Genomic DNA, 12,351 nt, shown 5'->3' on the forward strand with positions numbered 1-12,351 from the left:
GGCGTTAGTTGATCTTAGCATTCTTCTTTGGAGAGTGAGAATCCAGGAAAGTTCAGATTTAGTGTTGAAAATGCTCAAACCCTTAATAAACCCTATATATAAAAATCCTCATAAATGAAATCGATTGCCTATGGGTTGGGCCATGCTAGGGGCTAAGAATCTTCCTTCCTAGAAAAGAGTGTTCCACATAAATAGACCACTTCTATACACTTCTATACCTTCCCAAACGAACCTTTAAAATGCTATTGTGATTGTCATGTAACGAATGTCTCGAAAAAAAAGCAACAAGACTATCATAGATAAGGTTGCAGCGACGTCAACCAGGTTCTTTTGTCAGGCAAACGATACCCTGATGGGCAAAACGAGCAACGTCTTTGCGGGTTACCTTTGGAATCCACACAACGCGATAGCTTTGACCACTTCCGCGGATTCGCATTGGTTTACGGAGCAAGGTCGGTGTGAAAGTGGAAAGGGACACTTCTCTCAGGAGAAGACACGCGGGTGACGCGAAAGACGAAACGCGAGAAACTTTCTCGACGCGTTCGATGACTCGAGTCTTCCGTTCGTCGAACTTGTGGTTGAAGAATGGTTGAGAATCATGCTAGTTTGGATGTTGAAGCCCAGGGTAGGCTTGTTGAATTAGTTGCTGAGGCTCTTCATGGCGAGGTGCCAATCTTATTGAACTCTGTGCGATGGGAATTCCGGGATCATGTCGCTGCCTGTGGGTTGGGCCTGTTGGTCTATTAGAGCAGTTGCTAAGGCAATTTATTGACCAAGGCGAGATCTACCGACCTCTGAGTCAAGACTTCATGTCTGTTTTCTAAGCTACTCAGGTTCAACAGTTAAGCTGTGAATCTGTCGAGTTAGGATTACTTTAACCTTGTTTCACACATAGGTTAAACTGTGCTACGTCTATGTTACAATTCCTTGATCGCTGACTGATAGTACCCGAATCACCCGTCCTTCCATTCTACTTAAAGTGTAACAGAGAAGATGGTGTCACAGTTATGACAGATACGCTGTCCGTGAGAACGAGGTGAAAAGCCACCGAACCATTTGTCCCGGAACGACAGTTTCCATATTTTTCTAAAGAGCAGCGTTAACTGCGTCATATTTCCAGCGAACCTTAAAGGGGAGGATCGCTATTACAAAACTTGCGTTTATAGTGCTCGTATTAACCGTCGAGATGCTTGCCCATAATCTCCTTCGCTTTACGACCCATTCGTACATCTGATATACGGACTCTGCGTGGTTAAAATTTTCTAAGAAAATCATATTTAACGGGAAACCGATCACGCGGTGACCCCCTTTGACGCGAAATATATTGGTCACGTGCTTGGTGGTCTCTCTAAGGAACCCTGAGGACTCTCAAAAGAAGAGACATTACTAGAGTTTTCATTGCTCATTGCTCACTGAACAGACATCAACTAGATATTAATTGGAAACGTAAACTGTAACCATTTCGAGTCGGGGAGAGAGTACTATGTAGATCCAAATTGATTGGTTTAACTCCTAAACAGAACCTAAGTTTGGAATTTTAAATTTCAGAATTTGTGCTTGGTTTGCGTGACGGTTGCGTGCTGCAACGCCGTGGTTCTAAGCGGTTACAACGGAGGTCACGGGATCAGTTACAGCGATTACGAGGGCCTTGAGGCGTACTCGGGTCTTTCCGACTATGGAGAACACGCGGTACTGCCAACGGTAGCGGTTCCGGTCCACTCGGTTTCCGCTTCTCCAGTGCACGTGGCTGCGACCCTCGATCACGGGGCGCATGGCTACGACCATCATGGTGACCACGACCATGATTACTACGTAAGTGTTCGTTCGAAAGATTGTGGAGGTCCTCTAGTAGAAATGGAGGCGCTATAGTTCGCTATGGTGGCGCTGTAGTTCGCTATGGTGGCGCTGTAGTTCGCTATGGTGGCGCTGTATGTCACTATGGTGGCGCTGTAGTTCGCTATGGTGGCGCTGTATGTCACTATGGTGGCGCTGTAGTCCGTATGGCGGCGCTGCACGTCTTCCTAAAATCACTAACCTTCCATCTTTGAATTTCCATGCTTTCTGGATCACTTTTTAACCTCAGTAATATTCCACGATATTTCTGCCCTTAACCAACATCGTTAGAATAAAATCGCAAGCAAGCTCAAGCAAATTGCTTAACAATTGGGCCTAATTTGCATCGGATATTGCGCGGGACGTCCGTCTAAAGCGCGAATAACGGGCGTGACTTAATTTCCAACCGCGGCACCTGTGCTTTAATTGAAATTCTCGACTGTGAAAAGCGACGCCCGGCATAAGAACACCTTCCGCGATGTATCTCATTGTCGCAGCCGTTTCCGCGACACTCGTCGTCGCTTTCACGCGACGTCTGCTCGTTACGACCGCCTTAATATCGGCGTCCGGGTGTTCGTTACGTGGATCGTTACGAAATTTTCACGTGGGACAAAACATCAATTAAACTACTTAAAACGTGCAATACGGTGTTTCGATCCATGAGAGTGAATGATTTATTATCCCTGGCCCGTTCACTCGTAACTCATTGCACCGGACTACGCAACAATAGAAGTTAAAACCATCCCCGTTTAATTTCGGATACTTTCGAATCCTTGCGGCCAGGCTTAGTATCGGTCTTAAATTTCGCTTGTATTTCAGGCTCACCCCAAGTACACCTTCAACTACGGCGTCCACGACCCCCACACGGGGGACGTGAAGACCCAGCACGAGGTTCGCGACGGAGACGTCGTCCACGGATCCTACAGCGTCAACGAACCCGACGGCAGCGTCAGGATCGTCGAGTACACCGCTGACGACCACAACGGCTTCAACGCTGTCGTGAAGAAGGTCGGTCCAGCCATTCACCCGAAACCCGTCCACGTTGCCAAGTACGTGTCACCAGCCTACTACAACAGTTATGACGAATACGAAAAGCACTACTAGACGCCTAGCTAGATCTCGAAGAGGGCAGAAACAGGATCGGTGACGATTTCGATCTCGTTAAACCGCGCCAATGATCGAACAGGGACATGCCACGTCTCCCAGAGGTCAGCACCGGGTATCCGAGACCGATACCACGATCCTGCTGACCCTGGACAGCTGTTCCTAAAGGCTAGTTTAGATGTCAATCATCCGAATGTCCGAGACCTCGAAGAAAAATTCGAAAACTTTTTTGCGAATTTTTTTCCGGGGTCCTGTTCGTCGATCGAGCGCCATATACAGGGTGGTTCGAGGGAACACTATTTTATAAATGCAGATGAGCAGAAATGTTTGGTTCTAGTTTCAAAAGTCAAGGTTGTCGAATTTTGAAGTACCCTGTATATCGGGTTTGATCGAGACGAAATCGGCGGGAACAGGTGTTCGTGATGACGAGTAATTGCGAGATATCGATAAAAAGTGACTGAAAAAGTGTCCTGCGTATAGATTCTCGTACGTGGAAACGACCTTCATCGCGTTTACGATTCCTCGAGACGATTAGGCAGTGAATATGTAAACGAGAATTTACTGTTCCTTAACTAGTAGAAAGCGGGGAGAAAAAACTGCTCGGGGTACCTGAAACTTGCTGAAAAGCCAGACGAGAACTTTCCATTGCGTTCCGTTGGGAAGTGGAAGATGGCGCGGAAATTAGGCGCCATTTCTTTTTTTTATGGACAGTCGAGATGAGAATGTGCGATTAGAAGGCTTACGGAAGGTTAAAAGCGTGTTAAATTAAAATCGTTGGACTGGGGAACGGAGAAACCCGAACAGAATCTGAATTTAGAAAAATACGGGATTTTTGGAGGTTAGAGTTATCAGATTAGAGCTTAGGATAGATCAGAGATCGAACATGGTAATGTTTTCTAGCTAAGGTTAGTAATATAAGTATCTTAAGTTGTTCGATTGTAACATTCTATTGGATTGAAACATTAAAAATTCGACAATTTTGCTAGTTGAGTTTGAAAGTTCAGCGCCGTCTGGCGGGCAAATCAGGAGCATAATCGTTTTACGCGAAGGGTGTACCGCGAGAGAACAACTCGAATCTATTATTGTCTTAACTGTAAAGTATTATTAAAAATTTTCTGTAAATAGAACCTAAGCTTATACTCAATAAAAGCGATTGTATAAAATTTTGTTCGTTGTTTAAGATTCATAAGTCATACTTTGAAAATATTGATGTACAGGCGATAACGGAGCCACTTGGGGTTATAGAGGGTTAATGAGGCGAAGGATTCCCCGCAGCTCTTAACTACAGCGGAAGGTTTTCGTTTTAGTAAACAGGCCAGCGAAACGGGAGATAGATCTGGATCGCGAAAGCGGGGTCGTCGAGATGAAATCTGCTCCCACGTCCGTTGCTATCGTAAACACTGTATCGTGCTCAGCATTTTTCCCTCAGATCTGATTTCGTTCACGTTAAAGCTATGCTTTTAGTTCGACTCTGCTAATTTTTGCAATTTTTCTGACAGCAACTCTTAATATCAAATTATTTAGTAATCTCGGGCAACGATAAATTAATTCTATTTTGTTATAATATTATAATATAGCACGCTGTACATACTTCTTGGCACAACAATAGAATCCCATCAGATAAAAAGAAAATCGTGCAAAAAGCGAGTTCCCTGTTTTCTGAACAATCAACGCCCGAGGTACTCGCACCTACTGTTTATTTAACTTTTAATTAACCGCGCGTTCGTCAGCGGAGCGCATTTAATTCACTCAACCGATCGCTATCTTAGCTCAACCCGTGATTTCGTTTGTAGTTATCTTATACGTGCGAATGTGTGCTCGCGTTCTTTTTTAATACGTTCCTGGTTCTAACTTTGTTCATTAACAGACACCATGTATTCTAATTGCAGGGCTTCTTACCAAGGAAGCGTAAAAAACTGGTGGTCTCGTTGCAATTAACCATTCTCTCGTTCCACAGTCGCTGTTTTCAGAGATGAGCAAACTTTAGCCGCATAGTTTGAATAACTTCGTTCAAATTATAGTAAATTTCAATTGTATCGTATTCACAATCTTAACTATCCAATAACGACTAATTTTCTAATCTTAAATTTCCAGTGTTGATAACCTCAACACTGGACTGTAACCTGGTTATTCTGAAACATCCGGTATGTAGGTAACGAAATCAGTTCCCTATGTTGACAGTTAAACATAGCGTGCCATAGGCTATCTGTTAACTGGAGCATTAGAAGCGAGATATATCGACGATATTCATAGTGTTCTGTTGGTAATAGCTCTGCTACTTCATTTCGACGCCATTGTATACGTTATAACAGATTTCCTTCCTAAGGATAACCGAAGGCGAGTTAGAACTAGAACGTGCCCCGAATGGGTTATATTGTTCCCTAGAAATTGTTCAATGACAAGTTCTCTCGCTGAAAGGTTTAATTAATTAAAGGACATAGATGTCCGCATTAAACGACTCGCTCTATATAATATCTCCTTGAGAATGCAATTGTTTTTGAAACTGTTTAACCACTACAGCGTTTCCTCGTTATAGGAACGTCTTTGTCCCTCGATAAAACGCTCTTGAGAGTCAGAAATCGACTCTAGGAATAAATTTGGTTACCTCCCTCGTTAAAACGTTTCAGGAGGACCTGAATCTGGGCGTTTTATCAAGGTTTAGTTGGATAAGGAGAAAGGAGCCGTGACTCACCCACGATTCCTTGAAGATCTTGTTGGCAATGATGCTGGTGCTCTCGTACATGTCCTTCCCGGGTCCAGACGCGAAGCACATCTCCTTCTTCCCGGAACAGGTGTATTGCGGCGAGCAACTCTTTCCTGAGAATTCGCATTTTGGACCACGAGTGTTCGGTGAAACGTCGCCCAGATTGGTGGAGGCGAAGGCTGCCACGAATGGACCCTGACGTAGAGCGAATTAGATGTCTAGTCATAATTGTTACTCCTGATCTCAACTAACGTGTCTACTAGCTCACCTTGCCGACCAGAGCATCTCCGTTCACGGTTTTCTCGAAAAGAACAGAGGCGTAGCCGACGTTATCACTGGACACTAGATGATTGGTGTTATTCATGCTAGTCGGGTGCACCGCGAACCAGTTAATGACACCCAACGGTTTGTCGTCTGCTCCAATGAATTGGATCTGCGTCAGCTTCTTATCTACGTCGTGTTTATATCTGAAAACAAGAGTACCAATTAAGCATTGAACGAGAGGATCGCGGCTCGACTCGTCAATATGTCGTTACTCACTTATCTCTTTCAGACTTTGGGTTATTGAGGTACGCAGAAGGACTTCTGTTGATATTGGCGCCGAGCACCTCTCCGTGAGCGATGAAGATTCGACCTGGCACTACGGCGTTGTGAGCACGTTCGATGCTCTGGAATATTCATCAGTTTCATTAATAAATTTTAATGGAAGTGCGATTAAAGCGTTGGCGAAATTCTTGCGATGAAAATGAGTACAAACACGATCCCTTTCTGATTAGTTTTAGTGCGTTAAAAACGCGATTTTGTAATTATGGAATGTTGAAAATGGGCTCGCCGAAGCACGTGAAATAAAAAGTGGTCCGAATTGGGTCGTGTTTCGATTCGTTTTAATCGGGAAGGTCTCGCCAATTCGTCGATAGTATTTTTATAAAGATATAAGGTAATAAAAAATTTAGTTTGTAATAATACGAAAAGATTATACAACGATCACCTTTGTTATTCCTTCGACCAGAACATCGAACGTTTCCCTAACGAATCCAAATATTGTGAGGTCGAACAACATGTCCAACATGTAGCCGCCTGGAGTGGAATGCGAGTGCGTGGCGCTTATCATCACGTTCCTGTCCGTGTACGTATTTCCAAACTGTTTCTCTAATTTCTTCAGCACCTGTGACGACATCGAATCCGATTAACACGAGAAAAATTTTCTGTGAAATCGCGGAAATACGAAAATAAATAACGTAAATGCCAGTGGACTTCAGACTCGACAAATTAGCATTTTATGTTCGCCCGGTGAGAGATTCTAGATGTAACTATTTATTACTTATTTAATTGTATTCGTTTACGAAATTATAAACGATGATCGAACGATCACTGAATAAATTAAATATCTATAACATCGATCTTTTTCATGTTACGAATAATTATTCAATTTCTTCCGAAGCTTTAGTTATTATAAATGGAAGAATGAAAGATGAAGATGGAAAAAGAAACGAGACTAGAAAATCACCGCCTGTCGAACGTCGTTTCCTATCATGGCGCTGTCCACGCTGACGAAGACGAACCTCTCATTCCCATCGTCGATGACGAAGGCGCGGGAGAATGTTCGAAGATGGAGTCCTGATCCCTTCTGATCGATTTTCGCATAGCCCATCTGGAAAACAAATAATCTCTTCCAGTCGTCGCCCGTCTTACGGAAGAAAAGACACGAATCTTCCGCTCACTGCCCTGCCGTTGTTTACTCTACTCGATAAAAATACTTTTTTGTTATCCGCTCACTGCCCTGTCGTTGTTTACTCTACTCGATAAAAATACTTTTTTTTGTTATTCCGTTCGATAGATACATGTACATTCGTTCGATCTGGTAGAAATTATTTTAAATTCTCCTCTCGAGATAAACATTGAAATTTATAAAATTAATTTAGGTGGAACTCTAGTCATTTAATTATTTCAATTAGAGTTTGCATGTAAATACTTTCGACCACCTGCCGTCCCATTATCAGATTAAGCACGATAACGTCAAGACGGAACGCGAGCTATTAACATTATTTAACCTGATAAGCATCGCATTCAGATTAGATAAGCACTGTTCATTGTTTAGAGTTACACTTGTAATATAAAATCAAGAAAATCGTATCAGCATTGGGGTACGAACAAAATTGATTTCAGCAGTGGGTCCAGTGGTGTCAGCCCTGCCCACGCCAATGCTGTAAGACGCATGCGCAAAAGGCATCGCGATCTGCAGGAGCCAAAGCGAGATCAATCCCAGGATCTGCGAACGTCTGATGGCTGATGCCTCCATTCAGCTTTCTGGGCCCTGCGTGTCGGTCCGATCGCGCTGAAATCAAAGAATTAACTGTGTGTCATATGTTTTCGTTTCTCACGGTTAGTCGCGTTGTTGCCAATCGGCGAGATAACCGATCGTTCCGGGAAGGTGAATTTGTTTTACTTTTATCCCCACCCCCTCGTGACATCATTTGTACAGAATTTTTACCGGAGATTAATTACGAACGAATGAAAAATAATAGATACAAATTCAAAATTAATTCACCGGTAATGTCAACAGGGTCGTTTTTCACTGCTGCTTTCGCGACTACTTCTGTGGTTATTAACGAGGGAATTGGAAGGAATGAAAGCACTTGAACGCGTGTTATCATTTTGATCGAGCAAACGCCGCCACTATTTATTTTTTCGTCTATAACCTTATCGAAACATATTTCGTTCGTATGACTGTTAATGCACTTACTCCTGAGAAAACACACAATGTACAGGGTGGTTAATATGTTCGAATTATGCCGACATTTTTACGAAAAAATTAGAATAAAGTATTCGATACAATAATTGAACAAATATCGAGTAAAGAATATTACGCAGAGTCATTTTTTGAAGAAATTTTCGAGGTTAATTTCTTTATCCATATTGAAAGAATGAAAACAGTCTACGAAATCGAGGGTGGATATCCAATTTGTTGCGTAAGCAGCTTTCAGCGAAATCCGTTTGTTTAAGTATTAAACTTGTATCAAGTTTATATATTATAAGAAAACATATTTTTATCGTTTGGGCTCGCCTCGAGCGGTTCTCGGTGTACTCGTCGTCGTCGCAAAAAATCGATAAAGATTGAAGTTCCTTAATACGCGTGTAACTTATTAGCTGTGTTTTATCAGCGTCGACTGTTTTCAGAACACAAGGTTCTGAAGGTTCTGAATACAAAAACGGGAATCAAACAAAACACACGAAAGTTACAGGATAAGTATTGCGAGATAAACGAAAGATGAAATGACCAAAAGCTGAAAACTTTTTGGAAAAATCGCATAAAGATACTCCGCTGATACTATAAACGTCAATTAATGTCCGACCGGCGCTAAAAGCATACTCTTGTTATGTAATCGCAGCTTTCGATCGTCAAGATAAACGAAACACAACCTCGACGTGACTCGACGAAGTTTCCTCGGAGGATGAAACTTTCCCGAGGCTTTTGGAAATCCCGATACTAGTCAAAGGTTATAAAGACACTTTCGACGAGCATTAAGGCTATTTGGAATGTGCTGGAGCAAGGAAGCCTATTAAGCAAAGCCACGCTCTCACCACTTTTCCTGCCACAACGATAAGAGAGTTGTGAAAACGTAAAGCCTCGAAATATCAAATAAATCACCTGGGACCTCCACGCTACCAACTTCTCAATAATCTCTGCTTGGGTAAATTCGAGAGTATAATTATGAAGAATCTCGAGGATATTTAAATGAACACAGAATTTAAAATACGTGTGTTTGTGATTCCCCTATAACTCCTGCTACATTTGTCTAATCTAGTTGAAATTTTGATAAATTGCTCCTCATATTCTAACAGAAAGTATAGTTTATAACAATTAAACGAAGTTTCGTCTGGATTGAACAAAAATAACAGGAGTTACAGAGGAATCACAAACACAGAATTTAAAATATGTGTGTTTGTGATTCCCCCATAACTCCTGCTACATTTGCTCGATCGAGTTGAAATTTTGACTAGTTGTTCCTCATATTTGAACGAAAAGTATAGTTTATAACAAGTAAACAAAGATTCACCTAGATTGAACAAAAATAGCAGATAGAGAAGTCACGAACACACATGTTTTGCACCTCTTCCTCTTTCATCCACAGTTGCTTACTCTAAATAGATAGGCTAATTGCTATCTACTATTTCGATGCTATAATACCAGCGTAGGATTGTGGAAGGCGACGAATCGTAACGCTTTCCTCGATAACTGTATTAGAAGGTGGCGCGTACCACAAAAGGAATGGTTTAAATCGCATGACGTTTGTCTGAAATAATTTTGCGTAAGCAGACCGTAACGTGATAGGATTACATGGCTAGGCGATCCGCGATACAGCCCATATTAGCGTTGCGAACCGGCCTGCTCGCGTGACACCACCTGCAGCTCGCCTAATGCCGTCATTTGTCGGTTGCAGGAATTTCATTGTTCGAGACAATGACGCCCGTTTCGCGGGAACTGTGTTCTAGATGGTTGGTGGCAGGCACTTTGCAGCCTGTATTTTAGCACCGATTGAAAAATGGACGGTGAGATATTGATTCTATAGGGTGTTCCTGAAATAGATGATATCGAGACCTCAAAAGGTCGTGATGTCATGCGTGTTGATAAAATATTTTTGGATTACTCTACCACGCTAACAAATTACGAGTGCAAGAGGATTTGTGTCAAGGTCTCCTCGTTTTCGAGAGAAAAAAATGACTGATAAATGTACAAAGAAATTAACGAGAACTTGGCTAGATTGTGGCTAAGACGCAAGTTACCGGGGTGTATGCTTTTTTTTAATCCGAACTCTGAACTCGTTTTATTATTATTGCATAAGAAAATATCACAAAAATACGTAAAAGATATATATTTGACACGATTAAAGGCACATAACGATACCAAAGGTCCACAAGTGACTCGAGTAATCTACCCCTAAACCAACCTACGTTTAGCCACTTGTTGCACGTCACGTGAATCCTCAGTTTCCAACATGGCCGCTTTGCACACATTTTTCGCCAAACAAACTAACCTTAATTTAAAGTTAGATCTGAGTTAGACACGATCTTCGAGTAGTTTGTTTGGTTAAGTAACGTCTGAAGTACCGAAGTGACCCAGAAATTATTTATTCACTCGTTTATTTATTATTCATGAGGTTAGGTACGGACGCAGAGACACGTGATGTATGAGTGTACGAGCTAGGTATCGTTAAAGCGGAAAAGAATGCACCGAAGAAGCTGCACTCACCAATCAAATCGTCTTTGCCTCTCGGAGTCGGTCACTTTCTAGCGAGTCGTATTATTAGTGGTGATTAAGGTTAATTACGTGTCGCGATTATCCAGAAACTGCTTCCTCCGGTCTGATTCATCGTTCCGACTTAACTCTATCGCTTTTTAGCCGCATCCGCCGGCTGCATCCGAGATACACCGTACAAACAAATCAATCTTGGCGACATCGCGGTTTATACAGGGTGTCTCGATATAAATACCACTCGAAACGACACTCGAACATTTTTTCCCGAACTCGAGTAGATACAAGTGATATTTTCTATTGTGATTTTCGAAGGTTATCTCAAGGACAACTTGAATGAAGTCGAACGGGTGCAACACGTTATTCAACAGATAATTTTGCGAACTGATTGCAGTTTTACGTAACCGCGGACTTTTTGAAGATTGCAGTCAATAAGTGTCGAACTATAATTTAATATTTACCATTAATTAATCCAACCTTTCCCACTGTCAGAAGCCGAAATTCGAATTGCACTGTTCTAAGTTTCGATTGAGATATCCTCTTTGGCAGGAATTGCGAACGGACGTCGAGATTGGTCGGTGAGACACTGAAGATCGAGACGCGTGCGAGGTGGATGCTGGAGAATCGAGTGTGTTCGTCGATTGCGTAGCGAGTGAACGCTTTCACTTTTCAGCGAGACGGATTTTTCGAATAATATTATGTTTACTTTTTGCCAGACGATCTTCGAGAACATCGACCACCTGTTGTGCGATATATAATGCTTTCGAATTAATGACGAGAAGAAATCGAAGAAATCGAACCCCAACAATGAAAAAAGAATAAAATAATAAAAATCGCTAATAGTAACCTAGTTGCTCTCGAATTCAAGATACCTAGAGAAATTGTTTTCTTAAAATGAAAATGAAGAAGGAATAAATTAATAAAAGCCCCTAATAATAATCTAGCAAGACCTACGTGTAATTAAAAATAATCTATACTTTAAATTCTCAAAAATGATATCCGTCAGTTAAGCAGATATTATTTTAGGCATGGGTAACGAGTGCAGAACGGTTTGTGAATAGTGCGTAAAATAAACGTAACTCTCTGTGGACACAGGTAAGTTTATATGGTCGTAAAATCGTTCGTTCTTATCTCCCTACGCCGGCGCCGTATCCACGCGATTATTAAAGCAACACGTGTTTGGATACATGTTTTCACAGAGGTGGCCACGGCGTGACTCACGGAGAACGATCTCGTTTCAATAGCGACGAACGTAACAAAGCAGAGGGCGTTTAATGTTATCACCGGCCGAAGACGGTGTAAACAAAACAGCAGACGGCACGACGTTACGATCGGATCAGCGAGACAAATACTACAAATGCACGTTTCGACAATGAAATTTATCAAGAAGATTTTTTAAATAATCCATTAACGCTTCATCAAGTTGGAATTTTAAGAAACAAAATTGATTGGGTTT

The 12,351-nt window shown here is 42.0% G+C and overlaps 2 protein-coding genes across 3 annotated transcripts in view; one reads left to right on the forward strand and one right to left on the reverse strand.

Moving 5' to 3' along the window:
• Positions 1-4,741, forward strand: part of LOC128896372 (cuticle protein 19-like) — a 5,458-nt gene extending 717 nt beyond the window's left edge. The window contains exons 2-3 of the mRNA XM_054159723.1: positions 1,549-1,812; positions 2,653-4,741. Of these exons, the coding sequence (XP_054015698.1) occupies positions 1,549-1,812; positions 2,653-2,937 (549 nt within the window). The 3' untranslated portion in view covers positions 2,938-4,741. The remainder of the gene's footprint in view (positions 1-1,548; positions 1,813-2,652) is intronic.
• LOC128896371 (neutral ceramidase) overlaps positions 1-12,351 on the reverse strand; it is a 30,578-nt gene that overhangs the window by 17,274 nt on the left and 953 nt on the right. The window contains exons 1-7 of one of the 2 annotated variants that reach the window (XM_054159722.1): positions 11,357-11,545; positions 7,794-7,976; positions 7,149-7,292; positions 6,630-6,806; positions 6,182-6,309; positions 5,910-6,108; positions 5,630-5,836 (exon numbers count right to left, since the gene is read on the reverse strand). In XM_054159722.1, the coding sequence (XP_054015697.1) occupies positions 5,630-5,836; positions 5,910-6,108; positions 6,182-6,309; positions 6,630-6,806; positions 7,149-7,292; positions 7,794-7,940 (1,002 nt within the window). In that variant the 5' untranslated portion in view covers positions 7,941-7,976; positions 11,357-11,545. Of the gene's footprint in view, positions 1-5,629; positions 5,837-5,909; positions 6,109-6,181; positions 6,310-6,629; positions 6,807-7,148; positions 7,293-7,793; positions 7,977-11,356; positions 11,546-12,351 lie in introns of those variants that run through there. The other variant, XM_054159721.1, reaches the window with a different exon arrangement.

This window comes from Hylaeus anthracinus, unplaced genomic scaffold (genome assembly GCF_026225885.1).
Source record: "Hylaeus anthracinus isolate JK02 unplaced genomic scaffold, UHH_iyHylAnth1.0_haploid 0, whole genome shotgun sequence".
Classification (NCBI taxonomy): Eukaryota; Metazoa; Arthropoda; class Insecta; order Hymenoptera; family Colletidae; genus Hylaeus; species Hylaeus anthracinus.